The sequence below is a fragment of the Theobroma cacao genome, chromosome 2, assembly GCF_053813885.1.
Source record: "Theobroma cacao isolate CCN51 chromosome 2, ASM5381388v1, whole genome shotgun sequence".
NCBI lineage: Eukaryota > Viridiplantae > Streptophyta > Magnoliopsida > Malvales > Malvaceae > Theobroma > Theobroma cacao.
The window spans coordinates 34,647,592-34,670,717 of NC_142640.1; the positions used below are offsets into that span (position 1 = coordinate 34,647,592).

At 34.4% G+C, this 23,126-nt stretch overlaps 1 protein-coding gene across 1 annotated transcript; it reads left to right on the plus strand.

The window, feature by feature from the left end:
• The first annotated feature begins 12,130 nt into the window (after nt 1-12,130).
• Nucleotides 12,131-14,948, plus strand: LOC18609208 (acyl-acyl carrier protein thioesterase ATL3, chloroplastic-like). Its single transcript, XM_007044226.3, has 5 exons — nt 12,131-12,456; nt 12,763-12,863; nt 13,528-13,637; nt 14,524-14,619; nt 14,695-14,948. Exons 1-5 carry the CDS (start codon nt 12,275-12,277, stop codon nt 14,812-14,814), a joined length of 609 nt encoding a protein of 202 aa, XP_007044288.3. The 5' UTR covers nt 12,131-12,274; the 3' UTR covers nt 14,815-14,948.
• The last annotated feature ends 8,178 nt before the right edge of the window (nt 14,949-23,126 follow it).

Below are 23,126 nucleotides of genomic sequence, written 5' to 3' on the forward strand. Positions count from 1 at the left end.
TATACTGTGATAACACAAGTGCAATCAATATATCAAAAAACCCTGTGTAGCACTTTAGGACAAAACACATTGAAATTAGACACTATTTTATTAGAGACCATGTAGTGAAAAATGATATTCAGATAGAATTTGTGAATACTTTACATCAATTAGCAGACATTTTTTCCAAACCTCTGAGTGAAGATAGATTCTGTGAGATTAGAAGAAATTTAGGGATGATTAGTGTGAAGGAATTATAAGAAAACCTTTGGCTCTCACATAGAAAACAAAATGCATTCAGTCGACTAAGGATTTCTTAGTCAACTAAGAGTGGTTTGACAGCTTTAAATAATAAGACTCAGTGAGTTTAGAGAAAAAAGAGTAAAATGTGATAAAAATTTAGGTTTACTGGGAGCAAAAAGAATGAAGAAATACTGCCAAAGGTGAATAACCAAATTTTTAGAGGAAAATTTAAAATTATGAAGAAATAAAAGTAGGGCAGTACTTAAAGGAAAGTGAGCAGTTTTTCTGAGTAATAATTGCTGACTACCTCTTCTTTCCTCTCCCTTGAAACCCGTTGCACTAAAAACAAAAACCTAAATCTTCCTGTTGGCCTTTGAAACTGACTCAAACCCTCAGAAATTTTTGGAACTGATATGGCTAAAACATCTCAAGGTAAAGAGATATCAGAGAAGAAGAAAGGGAAAAGGCCAATGGAGGAAGGAACAGGAACTGAAAGTGTCAAGCCCAGCTCTACAATATGTTTATTACGTCATTCCTATATAAGAATGCATGTTTGCTTACTTGGGAACCTTGAAAATCGTTAAAAGACGGTATTGTACCAAATAGTATAATTAAGTTGAATTAAGCCTCGAACTAGTCCAAATAGGGATTTTAAGATGAAATTAAGAATTTTAAAACCTCAGAATGACTTAAAATGTTGATTCAGAGTTCGAGGACAGATTTGGAGTTAAATTGGAATTTTCATGACCTAGGGGCAAAATGGTTATTTTGGCACCTGAGGTTAAAATTGGAATGTTGGAAGAAGTTTTTAATCAAGATTGACTATTTAGAACATAATTTGATTTTGAGAAGTGAAAAATTTTAATTTCGACATTTTTCCCAGCATAGGGGTAAAATAGTCATTTTGCCGCCCAAGGGCAAAATTGTAATTTTACACCACCCAACACTTGTCTAGCACATGGATTTTACCCAATATTATCATGGATAATTGAGGAAATTTATATGGTGGAGAGAGATTGCTCAATGGGTAAGTATGACACATGGACCAATGGAATGGTGACATGTGTCAAATTTTCATCCATTTATTATTTAGCTTAAAAATCAGCACAAAATCAGCCCATTTCTCTTCATATGGTCGGCCATAGCAAGAACAAAGGAAGAAAAGAAAGAACAAGAACCCTAGGGTGAAAATTCAAGAGAAAATTGGTGGATTTCAAGTAATCAAGCAATCAAAGGTAAAATTTCTTGATTTTGACTTGTGATCTACCTTTCCCATACATTCTTTTGCATTTTCCATGGTTGAATCACAAGATATCATGAAGGATTCATGGCTGACCGAATTTAAAGAGAGAAGATTTGATGATTTATTTGGTTAGATTTTGAAATATTTTAGTGTTTTTAGTTGATTGGTGATGTGTAGCATGAAAAATCAAGTAAGAAAAATTCATGTTCTTCCATAACCCATCATTGGCCGAATTCTCCATGTGGAATATTGATGATGATTTTGATTTTATTTCAAGTGATTTGGTTAGGAATTAGTGATTTATGGTGTGAGAATCAAGCTTGAAAAATTATAGTGTTGATGCACCCACCATGGCCGAATTTTCCAAGAGAAAATGTGAGGATGATTTTGCCATATTTCAAGTTATTTAACTTGTGTTTGATGGTTTGGAGAATAGGAAGAAAAATGGAGTTATTTGGAGTTGAATTGGACAAATTGACCAATTAATCGAGTGATAGATCGAATTAGGCCAATACTATTTTATTTAGATACATAATTGAATTTGTGTAGAACACCATGTTTAGACGATAATTTGAGCAATTTACATCCCATTTCATGCATTAGTATTGAGCCTGAATTAGTTTTATAACAATTTAGTACAAATGTAGTAAATGGCTTATTGTGCATTATGTCTAGGTGGTGAGCATTCTGGCAAAAGTAAAGAGATAGTACCCGAGGATCAAGAATCGGAGTACTCGAAATTCGACTCCCGAAATAGTGAGTAACCTTACTATCGTCTTAATTATCTAAAGTAGTTTTTATTCTTTTTTGTTAATTTTATGGAAAATGAGTTTAAATGGTAAATCTTTATGTTTTATGAACAAAATGTGATTAAATGAAATGACTTTATAAAATTGTCTTGAAATTGAATGATGGTTTTGAAAATGGAGTAATTGGAGACTAATTGCTGTGTTATAAATCATGGTTTGAATTGAATGGCTTATGATAATATTGGCATGAATGGCTAGATATGGTAAATGTGCTGAAAATGTATGAACTGTTGATTTGCCTTGAGAGGCTGTAAAATAAAATAATTGTCATGTCATGCTATTGCAAATTTTATTGAATTGGTGGGTTATATATTGGTCACTGCAGTGGACGGGTTTCGTGGACCAGCCTATTAGAGGGGCACGGTAACCCTATTATATTCATACCTTAGTATGAGAGGAGCGGATGGATAACTCCTGAGGTTAACACTTTAGAGTTCACTTCACGCCAAACCACCACGTGAGGGTGAACTCAGCCAACGCCAAGGAACGACTATGTTTTCAAAATAAAAATATGATTTATGCATACATGACTTTTTAACAACCTTGGCGGACTCGGTTGGGATAGCCCTCGGCCAAGGTATTCCTGATAACTAAGTATGATAATGATTTTGTCACGAGCCAAACTTTTCAAGAAATCATAAGCCTCGTTGTTTATTTTGGTGAAATGAATCTATTTTATCTTATTAAAATGAGTTCGAAATGCTGAGAATTATTTTTATACTAATCTATTTTATCTGTCTCCATTTACTCAGCTTTAGATATTTTAGATGGTATTTGTTTACTCACTGGGATTATATAATCTCACAACCCTTCTTTCCATCCATTTCAGGCTCAGGATAGTCGGTAGATAGCTCACTTTGTTGAGGTCTACAGTTGGACTTGCATCCTAAAAAACTGTAGGTTTACCGCTTTTGATACTTTTGGTCGTTCGTGGGCCCACGTGTCACTGTAAATTAAATTTTATACTTTGGTTATCTATATTACAGTATGTATGAATTTATTTAGCTTTTACACTACAAAAATTATTTACCGGTAACTCTATAAATATTGTTTTATAAGAACATAGAATAATTTATTGAATATTTTTATTATATTCAAATAGTTATAATTTCAGTTTAAATGAAGGTTTTAGACGTTTAAACTTATTTTTGATTATGAATTATGTGTTTTATACTCGCATACTATATTTTTAGCTGGTTTTGAGATTTTCGAAAAAAATTACCCAAATGCCCCTGTGAAACAGAAATAATTTTTTTTATTGATTTAAGTTGGAAATAGCTTAAAATCTTTTAAAACATGATATTTGGCAACGGTTACTCACAGGGGAAATGAGAAACTAATATTAAAGCCTTACGGGGTTTCGGTTGACATTCTAGGTAATGAGTGTCGATCGGGACACCGCGGCTGTTATCACGGGCTCAAGGGGAGTATCGAGTTGTGACAGAAAGTTTGAAGAAAAAACTAAAAATCATGCCTGGTTCAGTGAAAGAAATATCAAAGAAACTAAGAGAAAAGAAGTAGAAAACTAAGAAGAAGAAAGATACAGAACCTTCACTCTACAAAGGTACTAGTTCTTCTTCTTCAAAGTTTAGGAATAAGTTGCATGAATATAGGTTCAAGAATATCGAGAATGCACCAATCTCCTGTGGAAAATTTATTGATTGGAAGAGTTTTAAGGATAATATTGAAATCCATACTAGTTTATCTGATTACTTTGATGAACTGAAACTAAAAGGTTACAACACCTTTAAGAACAAGTCTTATAGTCCAAGTCTGGTTAAAGAATTCTATTCTAGTATTGCTTTGAAAGGAAATGAATTAATAGATTTTGATGATTATGATGAAGATGGTTTGAATGTTTATCTGAATGGAAAAGAATTTATTGTGACTGCTGAAGATATAGGAAACCTGTTGGAAATATAATGCAAAGAATGAGAGTATGAGCTCCTTGAAAAATATGATCCATCCTCATTGTGGGAGATCATCACTGGAAGAAAAGAAAAATATTCTTCAAAAATAATTCAGGTCTGATAATTAGTCCTCATATTAGGATTTTACACTATTTTATAACAGCCAACATTCAAGGTAGAAGTGGAAGCCTTAGCTACATTAGCCTCCAAGACCTCTGGCTGATGGAGCATGCCTTCAATGAGGTACCTCTGAATTTGAGAAGATTTATGATTGAAAAAATGAGAAGTGCCTGCAAACTTGATAAGGTTAATTTGCCGTATGGGAATGTAATTACATCCTTAGTGTAGAAGAAAGGAATATAGGTAAAGAGGTACAATATGGACCTAGTAAAAACCAGAGATCAAGCTATTTATTATGGGAGCTTGGTTAAAATGGGGTATATACTCGATGGGAAAAGATTCATTAAGACCCCCAAGACTGATCCAAGAAAAGAACACAGCCTACCTGTTCAACCTGAATAAGCCCCTTCTAGATTCTCAAATGAAGTAATTTTTAATTTGCTCATGAGGATTGATGGAAAGCTGATTTACCAAGGAGAAAAAATACAAAAAATTGAAGAAAAAATCACTGAGTTGGAAAACAAGCTGAAAGAGAAGGAAAGCATTCCATCTGAACCTGTGGCCGCAAACAACTCTGCAACATCTAGCACTGCACCAGCACAACAAGGTGTTGAAGGTTCAGCTAAGCTAGTAGAAAAATTTACTCCTCATGTTGAAAGTTCTGGCTTTCAAGCTGAAGGTTCCACCAACAAGTCTGCCAGTCTTATTCTGCAAACTGAAGACTCTCCTCAAGGGGTTGATCAGACAGCCAAGACATCCTCTTCTGAACCTTAAAGAAAAAATGATTCAAAACAAGGGACAGAAGTAGTTGGTACAGGGACAGAGAAACAACAAGCCTCTTCTCCAAATTTAGAGGAAGTTTCCATTATGGATGTCTTCCACCAAATGGTTAAAGAGGGACAAGCTGAGAAAGACATTGCCAGGACAAAAACTCAAAAGGATGGTGAAGATGTAGGAAAAGGAAAGAAACCTGCATCAGCTACCAAAGTAAAGGCAAAAGCAAAAAAATCCAAAGCCACTACAGCACCACTAACTAAGGCAAAACCACCAACTAAAGGCAGGAAGATTATGGCAACCAAGATAGCTTTCTCAAGAGAAGAAAGTCTTCCAGGTTGGCAGAGAAATCCATACCAATTTCAGCCTCTTTTCCTCATAATCCAATCCCTATCTCAAAAAGTCCTCACCAGAGTCCTCCCCTAGAAAGTCATCACCTCTCCGAGAGCCCTCTCCTTTTCCCTTAAACCCTTTCTATGACACTGAATCCTCACCCTCTGACACATCAAATGAATAGAAGCCCCTTCCTTTGATGCTGACAAAAAGGGAGAGTAGAATGGGTAGAATGGGTGCAAGAACCAGAGAATGGGTGCAAGAATTAAAAAAAAATGTTAGGGTGGTGGAATCAAGAACTTAGGAAAGAAAAGAAAGCAGAATCAGGAGTAAAAACTTAGAAAAATAGGAGATAAGAAGCAAAATTGTTCAGGGTCAATTTCGAAATACTTTTTAATTAACTGCTATTTGTGCCATTGTGGCACTTGAACACTTAAGTTTAATTCTGTTGATGATATAGTTGTGCGTGAAAAGTGAATGCTGAAATGTCTATGTTGTTTAACTGCTACAAATTGAAGTTTGCTGATTTTTGTTATCTTGGTATTTTTACTGTCATGAACAAAATCTGCTGATGCTATGCTGATACTGATGTTGATAAATGATTTTTGTTATGGCATTATGAATGATTTTTGTTTGTAAATAGATATAAATGGGGTGCATAGTATATCAATTAAAACATGAATGATGTAGACAGAATCTGAAATCAATAAACTGTTGACAACTGCTGGAACATTTATGAAAATCTGTCAACACCTACTACTGAAAGTTTAATGATGATCTGCTAATACTTACTTGTTGCAAATCACTCCATATTGCTGCATATATGTACAATGTCACTTTCTATATGACAAAAATAAAATTTCATCGAATAAAGTAAGCAAAAATATGCACATACTTAGGGGGAGCAATCCTCACTTTCTGCAAAGAACTAAAAAGACTAAAATGATACTATATTGTCAATCAAGGAATGTTTTGTCATCATTAAAAAGGGGGAGATTGTTGGTTCCATTAGTTTTTTATGATAATAAAACATTTCCATTCATTTGTGTCTAATATCTTTACTTAAGTGTGCAAGAAAAATTAATATATGAAATTAATCATTTAACTCCTCAAAGAGTATATCAAAAGAAAAAAAAGGAATAAAAATGACAAGATGTAACTATCTAATAAGGAGGAAGCCTATTGATGAAACAAGGAAGAATATTGGTTGACCAAGTTTCAAATTGGAGGAAGGGCAGGCTAAAGAGTTTAAGAAACATAATCAACTTAGTCGACCAAGTTAGTCGACTAACTACTCTCTACCAGAATCTGCAATCAGAAACAGAACCAACTTAGTTGACCAAGTCAGTCGACTAAGAGCTTTCTGTCTATAATTTGAACCAGAGCACTACAAGACAGATTAATGGCTAGAACTCATCCTCAACTGTTTCCAACGGCCAAAAACTATCAAACTACCATCAGAGTTGCATCTCCAAGTATAAAAGGGTCTTCCAACAACTAGAAACAAGTTTTTTGAGAAGCCTTGAAAGAGATTTGAGCTATAGAAAGTTGAAAAACTAGAAAAGCTTCACTGCACTTGTCTGCACTTAAACGCCTACTCCTTGCATTTGTATTTAGCACTCAATCTTGTACCACTCAGATTAACTAGTGATCATAGGTACCTTCTTTTACTACTTCTTTTGTATTCTTAGAGTGAGGGAGTCACTCTAAGGGGTTGTTCAAGCTTGGGATAGCTTGATTGTTGTAGGTTGTGGTTGAGCCTTGGAAAACCACTTTGGGTTTTAGTTGAGCCCGTGAAAAACTAGTGTAAAAGGTTGTGGCTAAACTTGGTAAAAGTCATTGTAAAGCTTGGTGAAAGCTTGTGAATTTCACCGATTCTTAGTGAATTTGTGAAAAAATCCTTGGTTGGACAATCAAGGTAGTGGATGTAGGTCTTGGACCGAACCACTCTAAATTGCTGTGGATTTTATACTCTGTTTTTATTTTCTTAAGTTCTGGAAATTAGTTTCCAATATTGTTAAGAGCCAAATTGTGCTATTCACCCCCTCCCTCTAGCACATATTATAGGGACCAATAAAGAAAATGCTGCACTCAAAAGTGTGAAAAATGAAACTTCAAGCAGAAATGCATACCACAAGAGAAATTCTGTCAAGGCAGCATCTAGGTGTTATACTTGTAATAGAATTAGTCATTTATCCTATGATTGCTATAGAAAAAGAAGTGTACAAACAATAAGAAAAATATGGGTTCCAAAAGGATCCTATGTTGCTGCTAACAATCAAGGACCCATCAAGTTAACGGTACCTATTAAGAAAAACTGAATATTTGTTTTGTAGGTTGAGCTGCACTCAAAAGTCACATGTTCAAGAGCTCAACTAAAGGGGAAGCAGCCTTGGTATATGGACAGTGGCTGCTCAAGGCACATGACAAGAGATGAAATGCTATTTGCTCAGCTAGACAAAAGAAATAGAGGTACCGTATCCTTTGGTGATGATTTAAAAGGTAGAATTCATGGCATAAGAACGGTTGGTAAGAACTCCTAAACTCAAATTAGTCATGTATTGTTGGTTAAAGGTTTGAAACATAATTTATTAAGCATTAGCCAATTGTGTGACAAAGGTTTTAAAGTCTCATTTATAAGAAAAAAATAAAGAATATGTATGTTGTATTTCTTGAGGAACTTGAAATGGATTGTGAAACTTGTCTTGTAGCAAAAGTTGAAAATAATGGCCAGCTATGGCATAGGAGACTTGGTCATGTGAGCATGCATACCATGTCAAAATTAATTAGGAAAAATCTAGTTATAGGATTGCCTAAGCTTAAACTTGAGGATGATCAAATTTGTGATGCATGTCAATTAGGTAAACAAACTAGAACATCTTTTAAAACCAAGAAAGTTGTCTCCACATCTAGACCTCTTGAATTGCTGCACATTGATCTATTTGGTCCAATAAAAAATACAACTAGTCTAGGAGGAAAATCTTATGGCTTTGTAATAGTTGATGACTACTCTAGGTACACTTGGGTGTATTTTCTTGCTCATAAGAATGATACTCTACCAGCATTCATAAGTCACTGTAGGAAGGTTGAGAATGAAAAAAGACTAGCTATAGTTAGTATTAGGAGTGATCATGGAGATGAGTTTGAAGAAGATGAATTTGAGAATTTTTGTAATGAAAAGGGGCTGGATCATAATTTTTCTGCACTTAGAACACCTTAAAAAAATGAAGTGGTAGAGAGAAAAAATCGAACCTTGAAAGAAATGTCTCGAACTATGCTATGTGAGAATAATTTACCTAAATACTTTTGGGCAGAAGCTATTAATACAACAACTTATATCCTTAATAAAGTGTTTATAAGAGCCATGATATCAAAAACTCCATATGAGTTGTACAAAGGTAGAAAACCAAATATCTCTCACCTTAGGAGCTTTGGCTGCAAATGCTTTGTGTTAAACAATAGAAAACAGCCTTTAGAAAAGTTTGATGCAAAGAGTGATAAAGCTATATTTCTAGGATATGCATTAAACTCAAAAGCCTATAGAGTCTTCAATAAAAGATCTTTAACAGTTGAAGAATCCATCCATGTAGTTTTTATGAATCCAATACCTTGCAAAAGGAAAATTTTGATGATGAAAATGATACGGATGTCCTTGAAAGACAAATGGAAGATCTGAGTTTAGTTGATAAGAAAAATAGTGAAGAAAATACCCTAGGTAGAGAAACAGAACCTCCACCCTTAAAAAGCTTACAAATGACTAAAAATCAACATCATGATCTTTCAAAGAGCTAGAGGTACATCAAGGATCATCCACAAGAGCAAACCATAGGTGACATTTCTCATGGAGTTAAAACTAGAAGAGCAACTAGAGAGACATGTGAGTTTTCAGCATTTATCTTTCAAATTGAGCCTAAAAGCTTTGAGGAGGTAGAAAAAGAGGAAAGCTGGATAATAGCCATGCAAAAGGAACTTGATCAGTTGAAAAAAAACCATGTGTGGTCATTAGTTTCTAGGCCTTTAAACCACCCTATTGTCGGCACAAAATGGGTGTTTAGGAATAAGGTAGATGAGCAAGGAAATGTAATTAGAAATAAAGATAGGTTGGTAGCACAAGGATACAACTAAGAGGAAGGAATTGACTATGATGAAACCTTTGCACCGGTAGCTAGGATAGAAGCCATAAGGCTGTTGCTTGCTTTTGCATGCTTTATGAATTTTAAATTGTTCCAAATGGATGTAAAAAGTGCATTTTTAAATGGCTTCATTCAATAGGAAGTATATGTTGAACAACCTCATAGATTTGAAGACTTTGAAAAACCAGATCTTGTTTTCAAACTTCATAAAGCCTTGTATGGATTGAAATAAGCTCCTAGAGCTTGGTGTGAGAGGCTTTCAAAATTTCTGGTTGAAAAAGGTTATGTTAGAGGTAGTATTGATACAACTTTGTTTATCAAAAGATACTTAAATGATTTAATTGTTGTTCAAATTTACGTGGATGACATTGTGTTTGGTGCAACTAATAAGGCTTTATGTAAGAACTTTACTAAAGAGATGCAGGGGGAATTTGAGATGAGCATGATGGGTGAGCTGAAGTACTTTCTTGGCTTTCAAATCAAACAAAGTAAAAAACGAATCTTCATCAACTAAGAAAGATACATTCAAGACATGCTCAATAGAGTTGATATGTTGAAGCTGAAATCAATTTGCACACCAATGAGTCCATCCACCAGACTTGATGTAGATGAAAAAGAAAAAGATGTTGATCAAAAGCTCTATAGAGGTATGATCAGATCACTACTCTATTTAACAGCCAGCAGGCCTGATATCCAATTCAGTGTATGTTTGTGTGCTCGTTTCAATCTCAACCCAAGGAATCACACTTGAATGCTGTTAAAAGAATTTTTAGATACCTTTTAGATACACAAACTTTAGGGATATGGTATCCTAGAGAATCATCCTTTAGTTTGTTTGGATATTCAGATGCAGATTTTGATGGCAGCAAAACAGATAGAAAGAGCACTAGTGGAACCTGCCAATTTCTAGGAAGTATGCTTGTGTCATGGTCAAGCAAAAGGTAAAATTCAGTTACTCTCTCTATAGTTGAAGCCGAATATGTCTCTCTAGGCAGCAACTGTGCTCAAATATTATGGATTAAACAACAATTAAAAGACTATGGAATATCAATGCATAACATTCCAATATATTGTGATAATACTAGTGTAATCAACATTTTAAAAAATCCTATACAGCATTCTAGGACCAAGCATATTGAGATTAGGATTGACTTTATTAATACTCTACAACAATTAGCTATTGCCAAAAATCTGGACTTAAAAACAAAACCAACTTAGTCGACTAAGAAGTAAGTTAATCGATTAAGTGCTCATTGCTAGAAACTGGAAACAAAAAACAGAGACAACTTAGTCGACTAAGACATAAGTTAGTTGACTAAGAGCATTTTGTCAGAAAATTTGAATTGTGCACTAGAAGACAGAGTAACGACCAGAATTGCTACCAAACTTTTTTCAATGGTAAAAAACTGTCTAACCCACATCAGAGTTGACTTTCCAAGTATAAAAAGAACTTTCAATGGCTAGAAAAGTAGATTGAAGGCTTCCAAGTCCAAAAGAGCTAAAAAAAACCAGAAAATACTCTATGCTCATTTACTGCACTCAACTCCTATCTTTGTAATTGTGATCTGCACTTCACTTTGTACCACTTTAAATCAACCTTGTGATCATAGGTACACTCTTATCACTTTTCTCCTTATATTCTTAGAGTGAGCAGGTCACTCTAAGGGACTGATTCAAGCTAGGATTGCTTGATTGAGCATAGGTTCTAACTTAGCCTTGAAAAGTTAGGTGTTGGGTTTTAGTTGATCCTGGTAAAAATTATTGTGAAAGGTTTTGGTTAAGCCTGGTAAAAGCCATTGTAAAAGTTTGGTGAAAGCTTGTGAATTTCAACGTTCTTAGTGGATTAGTTTGGAAAATCTTTGGTTGAATAATCAAGGTAGTGGATGTAGGTCTTGGACCGAACCACTCTAAATTCTGGTATGTTGTCTACTCTATTTTTGTTTTATTTTCATTCCTTCTCTTATCTTGCATTTGTTCTCACTTCAAGCCAATTTTTGAAAAAGTCAAATTGTGCTATTCATTCCCCCTCTAGCACATTTACTTGGGACCAACACTTGTTTCTCTCGAAAAAGCAGTGTTTGTGTGAAAGTTATGCCTACTATTTGAAAAGCAATTTATTAGTGGATTCAAACTATTTGTGCTATCAAGGGAAAAGACGTAGAGAGCTAAGCTCGAACCTCTACAAAAATCTAGCTAAGTACTTTTTGATTTTCTACGTGTTTATTTTCATCTCAAACTCTGTTTTTGTTTCCACTGTAATTTTTTAATATATTCTCACTACTTTATTTTAAACAAGGAATTTTTAGTTAATAACCAATTCACCCCTTATTGGTTACTTTGCCTTAAACCTATTTCATCTAACATTTACTTTTTCAAAAATATAATTTTCTTTTCCTTGCTTTTAATTTCTAGGAATTTAAGAAAGCAAATAACTAAAAATAAGTTATAAAAATAATAACAAAAGAAACATATTACTATTATTTTATGTTTCTTATAACTGTTTCGGTACAAGTAAAAACGTTGGAATAAAGATCTCTAAGTGCATTTGGCATTATTATTATTATTATTTAAATGAAAGACGTTCAAAAAATTTAAAGAGCATTAAAGATGTTGACAGTGGGAGCAGCTCGGTGTTAGTTCAGCGGCGTGCATGGAGAGTGTCGCCCATAAATTCTCAAAATACTTCCAAATTCTCCATGATTTTCACTTACAACTGCTACAATAAGAGAGATGCTTCAGAATTTGGCTTTTCCTGCGCACGTAGTCTTTCCTGGCTCACGTGCCGATGCAACTTTTCTCAATCTTCGCCGTCCACCCATATTCTTTCCATTTTCTCCGCTGCGTGTCCCGTCACTCTCCACCGCAAGGAGCTTCACCGTCGAAGCATTTATTGACCTCAAAGGCGGCAAAGGGTATTTTACTTCCAGCCTTATTAATTTGTTTTTGGTTACTTTAATAATTTTCCTTTCCCAGAATCAAATCGAGAAGCTTTACAGTGATTAAGTTCCAAAACTTATAGATATTGTGTAAATGTTAGGAACCAAAAAACCCACAACGGAATTAGCATATTGATAAAACTTTTGATGAAAATTATTTAAAAAAAAAGATTTGAAGAAGTCAATTTCTAGTAAATTTGGGTTCATTTCTGAAATTGGGGAATGGTATGTTTGTTAAAAGGAAGAAGTGAGCTTTACTCCTTTTGGTTGTCCAAATTGCAGAATGAGCGCATTCCATGACGTTGAGCTCAAAGTCCGTGATTACGAACTGGATCAGTATAGTGTTGTCAACAATGCTATTTATGCAAGTTATTGCCAACATGGTGATGAGTCTTAAATTGTTTGGTTCTTTTATTTATTTTCGGGGTGTATAATTGTTTATTTCAATTATATATTTTTTTCTGAATTGAAGGTATCCACTGAAATGAATAATTTTGTTGCTAGAATTTGAACATATCCATAAAAATGTTGTAATTTCTGGTCTGTTCAGTTCTATTAATGACCATTACTCACTTGGATGCCTTAAAACTTGTCTTTCTGATCTCATTGTTTGCAAAGCATATATAGCTCGTCTATGCAATTGAAAGCCATGCAACACCGGCTTTAATGGACGTAATTGCTAATGTACAAAGTATATGCTTTATAATATACAAAGTATATTATATATTATGTAAACTAATTCCTTCTAAATAGCAAGGATTCCTAAGGTGTACATAATCTAGCTAGGAAAGCCAGAAGAGGGTGGGTTTAGTTTGAATGGTTTCTTCTCTTTCATGTCTAAGAGTAAAGGAAATGACATCGTAGTACTGGAATTATGCTGTTGGTAGTCACTGATGAAGTGAATTCTGGAATTGCTGGCAATGGTGGCATTGTTCTTTGCCGTTTACCTTGGCACTTGATTGAGCTATTGCATGTTCTGTGTAGTCTGATTGCTATATCTGGCAGTTTGTGATTTAGACTAATTACTTTTGCTTGGATACTAATCAGCTCGTCATGAACTACTGGAAAGTATTGGTGTCAGCTGTGATGGAGTTGCCCGCACTGGTAATTCATTAGCACTGTCAGAGTTGTCGATCAAATTTCTTGCACCTTTAAGAGTATGCACTTTCTTTATATTTGTAATTACTAAACCACTTACCTGTTTATTTATCAACTTATGTGAAAAGAGATGAAACATCATGCTATCTTTCAAATTTCTTTGTTAATTCTTGATTTCCTCAGTTCAAAAGTCAAGCGTAGAGCATGAGGATACTTCTATGTCCAAAGCAGTCGATATGTTAGCTTGGGGATCATTTCGAAGAATAATCCTTTTAAATTCCATTCTAACAGCTGTAGAATTTGATTAGCTCAACCTTAAAAATCTTCTACACAATTTACGTAAGAATCTTCTGTACAATTTTACTAAAAGCAGTGATAGGACATATGAGAACTGCTTTCTCAGAGGTGTTAAAAGAGTTTTATCCCATAGATTAGAAAATAGATACTTGACAATACAACTCTAAAGTTGGATTTGAGTTTGAGGAAGCTGGTGGTATATGCAGATTATGTTTAAATCATTCAAGAATTGAACTTGGCAAAATTGATTAGAAAGGCTATCTGGTGCCAAGTCAGCATGTCTGCTGCAATTTTCTATAGCATTTGGATATGAAGTTGAGGAAGTTGGTGGTATATGCGGATTATTTTTGAATCATTCAACAATTGAACTTGGCAAAATTGATTAGAAATGCTATCTAGTGCCAAGTCAGCATGTCTGCTGCAATTTTTGATAGCATTGGGATTTGAATTTGAGGAAGTTGGTGCTATGTGCAGATTATGTTTAAATCATTCAAGAATTGACCTTGGCAAAATTGATTAGAAATGCTATCTAGTGCCAAGTCAGCATGTCTGCTGCAATTTTTGATAGCATTTTTGGATTTCATTTTTGTGTGCTGTGCCCTTCTGTAATCTTATTTGTGTCTCTCTCATGTACTTTCTGTTAACCAGAGTGGAGACAAGTTTGTTGTGAAGGTGAGGATTTCTGGCTCCTCAGCTACTCGGATGTACTTTGAGGATTTCATCTTTAAGCTGCCAAATTTAGAGGTTTGTTGTCATCAGATCTGCAATTCTTCTACTTCAGGTCAAGGATTTGTCATTTTATGATGATGTGTTGTGCAGCCAATTCTGGAGGCAAAGGCCACAGCAGTTTGGCTTGACAAAAATTATCATCCTGTTCGCATACCTCCAGAGTTCAGATCCAAATTTGTTCAATTCCTTCGCCATGACGATCCCAATTAACTTGTTGCTGCATGCATGATATATGAGAGATTCTTTGATTTGGAAGATGAAGGAAGCAGAGAAGATTATTGATTAGAGACCAATTGGAGTGGATATTTTGTATCCAACTTTTGTCTTTTGATACCTTTTTTTTTTTTAAAAAAAAGAGAGGAACAACCAAAGTTAAAAGCTTTAACTCTTGCTTGTAGTTCCTTGCAGAAAAGCAAGAAAGGCCAAGAGGATTCTTATTTCTTAAAATTACATCTCCACATACCTCATACTTGTTCAGCACAAAATGTTATGCCTATTGTATGCACCTTTCCTTTACAAATATTAAAAACCAAATGCCAAGTGGTTTGTGTAGAAGGTAAAAGTGTGCTTTTAATTATAATTGTTATCTGAAGCCAAATACCGGAGGTATACTGCATTCCTGCATTCTTGTTTCTATGAAACATAGATGAAACTGACATCACGTAACAGTTTTTTAGATCCATATAGATTTGTATGCCAACTGGCTTAATTGAGTGTTGAGCTTAATAGCATAGAATGCTAGGTCATGGAATGTATTGAAAAAGTCAAGCAAAAAACAATTTATAGCAGACTTTTTGTTTTCTAGAAATTTCAAAAACAAGGGTTTTCGAATTTAATTAGTTATTACCTTGTAGAGGATTCTCCTGGTAATGAGAGAGGATGTGTTGAAATAAGTAAAGTGGGATACATTAGAAGCAACAAAGAAGAAGATTAAAGTAGTCCTTAAAGTGTTAAATGCTTTATAGCATAAGTAAGTTGTCACATCCCATTTTCTAGAGGGATCATAATCGGCAATAGGACCTTGCTAGTTTTTACATGTATATAGTTTGCTTGATAACTCTATTACATAGAATGATTTTTAACTCATTTTGGGGACTTTAGTGTCTAAACCCTTGAGTTTAGGTTCAGAATTTAACCCTTTCAAGTTATTTTTCAAATGTAAGTTAGATTTTATATTGATTAGTTAAATTAGTTGTTATTAGTTTAATTTTAGTTTAATTTATTTCAATTTACTTTAGGAAAAGTTATGACCGATTTTTCTCATGGTTTTGTGTAAAATATGATGAGCAAGGTGAAAGAAAGATATGATAACATAAGTGATGAGAAAGTGTCACTCATACATGTTGCAGTAATTTGAAGATAAATTGAGCTGTAGAACTCCAATTGAGGTGATTTTTGATTCATTAGAAAGATAAAGAGAATGAGCTACAACTTTTCTGTTTACACTTGATCTAGTTTGGACTAAATCAAGGTAAAAGTCATATTCAAAGTTGGTGGATAAATGCAGCTCTGCATTGAAGCAACATGGCTAAAACACTGCAACGCCAAAGACTCATGGGCGGGGGCTACAAGTAGTATCGTCGTAGCGATAGTGAACAATGGTTGTGGCATTGTGCATCAGGAGAACATTATACAAAAACCCAAAAGCATAGCACTGCGATACTAAAAAATGATCACCATAGAGTTCCCAAGGCAGATCACAACGCCGTGGTGCTAGAAAAGGATGGCAGCAGCGCCACCTTGATTTCCAAAGTTAAACTTTCAACGAAAATTTGGAAAGTAGGACATCTTGCACATATTTAAGATCTTATTTGGAGAGCATTCAGCATAGAGGACAGTAGCAACTTTCTGGAGAATCGGGGCTTCAAATCAATCAAAAATTCTAGAATAATGGAGAGAGATTTGTAATCAATCAAGCTTCAACATTAGTTTAATTCTCTCCTTTTGTGTTTTTCTTAATTCTTGCTTTAAACTCATGGCTATAATTCTTCGAATAGTGTTTTATTTTAATATCATGAACTAATTTGTTTATTAAGGATTGTGGTGGATTTCTATATGTAATCTGTATACTTATTTTTTGTTATTTATCATGAATGGGTATTGTTTTACTTAATTAAATATGTCCTTAATGCTTTTAATTACTTGATCAATAATTAAATGATTTGTGAATCTAATTGAATGTCGACAGAGAGATTTTAGGTTGGATTGACATTTGATTAGTGTATGTTCACTTAACTTAAGTGATCTCATTTGCATTTTGGGTAGACATATGCCAATTATCATCTATAGCCATATTAGGACACCTGCTTAATAAACTTAATTTACTAGATTCCTATGAACATATAGTGAACTAATTAAGTTAAGTATTTGTGCAAGCATCTCGACGAAGACTTTGTCATTAGCTTTGGATTCTAGGTTAGCAAAACTACGCAAGAAAGACAAATAACAAAAAAAGCTGATATTATATGAAATGTTGAATGAACCACAATTCTAAGTTTTTAATATATTGTTTTTCTCAACTTATTTAGTTTGTTTGTTTATTTAACATTGATTTTTTATTATTTTTAATTAGTCTTTCTTCAATTTTCAGATTACTTAAATAAGATTAATTTGTTTTATAATTTTAGAACTCAGTGAAACTTTAGAAAAAAAATCCTTGTGGGAATGATAATCTAGACTTACTGTTTATATTACTTGTTTGATACGTATACTTGCGTGTGCAAATTCAATAAGTTTTTTACGCTGTTGCTAGAAATTTTGTTTTCTTTGTTATTTGCTAATATTAAAATTTTACAGATTAGTCTTAATTTAAGTTTTATTTTTGTTTTGCAGTTAAGTTTAGTTGTTGTATGAGAAGAGTAAACAACTTGAAGACTATCCCGTGTAATCTAGAAATTGAGAAAACATTTCGTAGACTTCAACGAGAGAATCAACAAGGTGTTGCTTCATTAAATATAATGGCTGATCAACAGAGTGAACAGCAAATCTAAGAGCGTGCAGTAGCTAACAATTGTTGCTTAAGGGATTATGCGATTCTTTGGTACAAGGAATTCCATCTAGCATTCGAAGGCCAACTATTCAAGCAAACAACTTTGAAATCAAGCCAATTATCATCACCATGATTCAAACATCAGTTTAGTTTGGGGGTTTTCCAAGTGATGATCCAAATGGCCATGTATCAAACTTCTTGGAGATTTGTGACACATTCAAGCACAATGGTGTCACAAATGATGCAATTCGTTTTAGGCTTTTTCCCTTGTCTTGAGGTATAAAGCTAAGGTTTGGCTAAATGCACTTCCTACTGGCTCCATAACAAACATGGGATGATTTTGCTTAGAAATTTCTTGCTAAATTCTTCCCTTCGGCTAAGACAGCAAAAATGCAGAATGATATCACATCATTCATGCACGAAATCATTGTATGAAAATTAGGAAAGATACAAAGAATTGCTGAGGCGTTGTCCTCATCATGATCTTCCAAATAAGCTCCAAGTGCAAACTTTTTATAATGGCTTGAATGGACATGTTCAGACTACCATTGACGCTGCTGCAGGAGGAGCTTTAATGGCCAAATCGATAGATGAGGCATATGATTTATTAGAAGAGATGTTTGCAAACAATTACTAGTGGCTAGCCTAGGGATTAGTATTGAGGAAAGTAGCTGGAATTCATGACATTGATGTTATGACAACGCTATCCACTCAAGTAATAGCTTTAACTAAAACTCTTGAATCTTTTGGTACTAATAGTTTGAAAAGTCCTTTTATAGCTTGTGAATTGTGTGGAGATAATCATGCAAGTCATCAATGTCTAAGTTCAACAAAGACAGTGTAATTTGTGAGTAATAGACAACAAAATAACCCTGATTCCAACACTTACAACCCAGAGTGGAGAAGCCATCCAAATTTTTCTTGGGCCAATAATCAAGGGCCATCATCTATTTCAAGGCCAAATGCACCTCTAGGATTCCAACAACAAAACCGAGCACTTCTCTCTGAGAAGAAGTCAGTTGTAAAAGACTTACTTAGGTAGTATATGACCCAAAATAATAGCATCATACAAAGTCAAACAGCTCTCATTCAAAGTTAAGTTGCTTCACTTAGAAACCTTGAGACTTAGGTTGGGCAACTTACAAATTTGTTAAACAATCGAACTCAAGGAACATTACTTAATGATATGGAGGCCAATCCGAGGAGAGAAGGCAAGGAGCATGTCAAGGCCACCACATTAAGAAGTGGTAAAGAAGTTAACAATAATCCACAAGAAGTTGCACAACAAAACAAATATGTGGACAGTGAGATTTAGAGCCCAGAGTCTAGTGATCAATGTCAGGCAAAAGTGACTAAAGCAATGCACCATCACCGCCTTTCCCTTAACGCTTCAAGAAGCAACAAGAAGAGAGTCAACTTTAGAAATTTATGAAGGTATTTAAAAAGTTTCACATCAACATTCCACTTGCAGAGGCACTAGAGCAAAATGCCATCTTATGTAAAATTCCTGAAAGACATTCTATCCAAGAAAAAGAGATTAGGTGAGTTTGAGACAGTGGCACTCACTAAGGAGTGCATTGCAATCATTCAAAATAAGCTCCCTCCAAAACTTAAAGACACAAGCAATTTTACTATTCCCTACATAATTGGTGATTTATTCTTTGCTAAAGTTTTGAGTGATATAGGGGCAAACATTAATTTGATGCCATTGTCCATCTGCAACAAGTTGGGTTTAGCAGAGATCAAGCCCACCATTATAACTCTTCAATTGGCAGATAGAACTCTTACATATCCTAGAGGCATAGTGGAAGATATGCTTGTGAAAGTGGATAAATTCATATTTCTAGCTGACTTTGTAGTTCTTGACATGGAGGAAGATAAAGAGGTTCCTATTATCCTTGGAAGACCTTTCTTATGCGTAGCTAGGGCACTCATTGATGTTGAAAAAGGAGAACTTACCTTGCGAGTACAAGATCAAGAGGTAACATTTAATATCTTTCGTGCTTGAAAAGTTATTAATGATCATGATGAGTGTTTTGCAATTAGTGTGGTAGATAGAGTCGTGAGTGAAGTTTTCAAAGAAGATCATCTTAAAAATCCACTAGAAGTATCATTGATTTTTGAAGCTAAGCCTATTAATGATTAAGTTGTAGAATGTGTCAATACACTGAATGCTCTTTATCGAGTATTGGGAGATATGTTTGAATTGTTAGATTTGACTTCCCTTCATTTTCACTAGTGAAACCTTCAATTGAGGTCCTCTCGAAGTTAGAACTCAAACCACTACCAAAACACTTAAGCTATGCATACCTTGGAAACTCATCCATTCTTCCAGTTATTGTTGCATTTGATCTTAACAACCAGTAGAAAGAAAAGTTGTTGAGAGTTCTAAGAGAGCACAAATAGGCATGAGGGCGGTCTATAGTAGATATCAAGGGGATAAGCCCTTCCATATGCATGCACAAAATATTTTCGAAGGATAATCACACAGCCACTATCGAGCATCAGTGGCGATTAAATCTAATTATTAAGGAAGTTGTCAAGAAGGAAATAATCAACTGGCTAGATGCGGGCATCATTTATCCTATTTCAAATAGTGAGTGGGTAAGTCCGAAGCAATGTATACCAAAGAAAGAGGGGATGACAGTGGTGGTAAACAAAAATAATGAGCTTATTCCCACATGGACAGTCACTAGATGGAAAGTATGCATGGATTGCAGAAACCTAAACAAGACCACAAGGAAAAATCATTTTCCCTTACCTTTCATTAACTAGATTTTGGACAAATTAGTTGGAAGAGAATATTATTGTTTCTTGGAATGATGCTAAGCTTACAACCAGATTGCTATAGCACTAAAAGATCAAGAAAAAATGACATTTGCATGCCTCTATGGTACTTTCGCATTTAGACAAATGCCATTTGGGTTATGTAATGCTCCATCCAACTTCCAATGGCGTATGATGTTTATTTTTTCAAATATGGTGGAGAAAACCATAGAGGTATTTCTAGATTATTTCTTAGTATTTGATAATAATTGTGATGAATGTTTGTTCAATCTTGGCAGAGTACTACAAAGATGTGAGGAGACAAACCTATTGTTGAATTGGGAGAAATGCCATTTTATGGCATAAGAAGGTATTGTTCTAGGTCACAAGGTGTTGAGCAAACGATTGGAGGTGGACAAAGCCAAGATTGAAATTGTTGAGAAGCTTCCACCACTAACTTTGATAAAAGGTATTAGGAGTTTCCTTGGTCATGTTGGCTTTTATCAGTGATTCATCAAGGATTTCTCCAAAATTGCTAAACCCTGGTGCAATTTTTTAGAAAAAGACATCCCATTTAAATTTGATGATTCATGTCATGCTGCATTTATAGAATTGAAAAAGAGATTGACAAATACACCCATTATTGTACCTCCTGATTGGTCACTCCCATTTGAAGTTATGTGTGATGCTAGTGATCATGCAATTGGAATAGTGTTAGGATAGAGAAAGAATAAACTTTTACATTTCATATGTTATGCAAGCAAAACTTTTACTAAAGCCCAAATGCACTGCACTACCACAGAGAAAGAATTATTAGCTATTGTGTATGCATTTGACAAATTTTGTTCATACTTGATTGGCACTAAAGTTATTCTTTGTACTGACCATTCTACAATCAAGTATTTGATTACAAGAAAAGATGCCAAGCCAAGGTTAATACGATGGGTTTTGCTACTACAAAAATTTGATTTGGAAATCAGAGATATGAAGGGTTCAGAAAACCAAGTAGTTGACCACTTGTCAAGGTTAGAGCATGACAGCCAAGGTAAGCATATGACTTTGATCAATGAAACTTTCTCTTATGAACAATTGTTGAATGTTGGTCATAAGAAATTACCATGGTATGCTGATTATGTCAACTTCATTGTGAGTAACCTTCTACCTCTAAATTTAACTTTTCACCAAAAGAAGAAATTTTTCAATGATGTTAAATATTATTTGTGGGATGAACCATTTTTGTTTAAGCAATGTGCTGACAAAATTATAAGAAGGTGCATTTCAGAAGAGAAGTTGAAAGTATGTTAAGACAATGTCATTCATCAAAATATAGGGGTCATTTTGGAGGGAACCGAACAACGGCCAAAGTGCTTCAATCAGGTTTGCATTGGCCATCATTGTTCAAGGAAGCTCACAATTTTGTGTTGCATTGTGACAGGTGTCAAAAGGTGGGAAACATTTTCAAAAGACATGAGGTGTTAGTTAACAATATTTTGGAAGTGGAAATTGCAGACAACCTTCTTTTTTCCCAAATAATGATAATAAATAAAATAAATAAATAAACTTGGAAGCATGCTTGGCCTTCATAGTCAACAATCTACATAGAGCATTGAATGCTCCTTGGGCAGCTGGGTTTGGGGTCACTTCTAGTGATTTTCTTTGACTTAGAGGCTTTTGATTGTTAAAAAATTTGGACAATTGAGTTCTATAAGAACCATAAAAATTTTGGTTCGAGAGACAAGGATGAAAAAAACTTAAGGGGGGAGTTAGATTGCAAAACCAAAAGAAGGGATTCTAAAAACAAAAAAACCTGAAGGGAAACCAAAAAATCATATTTTTCAAAACCAAAGAAACCAATAACCAAAAAGCCGTAGTTTCTATCAGTTGAATACCCTAGCCACAATTAAAAACTAAATCAAGAAAATTACAACAAAAAAAGTACAAAAAAGCATAAAAAAATTGACAGCCAATCTTTACAAAAAGAAAAGATCTGAGAAATGGGTTTTGTGGGGAAAAGATTGTGGGAGTGAAAGGAAGGTTTGGGTAGTGTGAGAAGGGGAGAAAGTTGATTTTTTTTTTGGTGTGAGTAAGGTCAAAATCAAGAGAAGAGAGGGGTTGTTGATAGGGTAAGTCAGCGGTAAGGGTGAGTGGCAGTGGAGAGAAGTTTAAGAGAAAAGGGGAAAGCTAAAAATCTTAGAGAGAAGGTAGAAAGGACGCCACTAGAGAGAGAAGGTGAAGGAGGAAAGTGGGGAGAAAAGAAAAAATGGGGGGTTAATATACCTAGGGCAATTAGTTCTTAAATGGTGCCGTTTAGGGAGTGAAGGGCATTAGTTAAAATGGTGTGCTTTAATGGATTTGGGAGTAGCTGGGGAAAGCACCAAATGGTGCGTTTTGACTGAGGAGTAGTGGGTTGTGGAGTAGGCCAGTTGGCTTGAGCCATTGTTAGCCCAAGGAAGGTAAACTCTTTGGATTTTGTGAGTTTATTTTAGTTTTTGTTATGTTGAGTTTGGCCTAAAAACTTGGTTGGAAAATAAACTAATTTTAGTATGTGATTAATTAGAATAAAGAAAAATAAATATTTTGAAAATCATATAATGTTAAGGTAGGAATATTAAATAAAAAAATAAAAAAATAAAAATAGAAAATAAATAAATATATAGTTACAAGGAATAGACTTTGATAGATGAAATAAATAGAAAGACAATAAATGACAATATATTTAGGTAGGTATTAAAAAATATAAATAAATGTTTAGCAAAAAAACAAATCT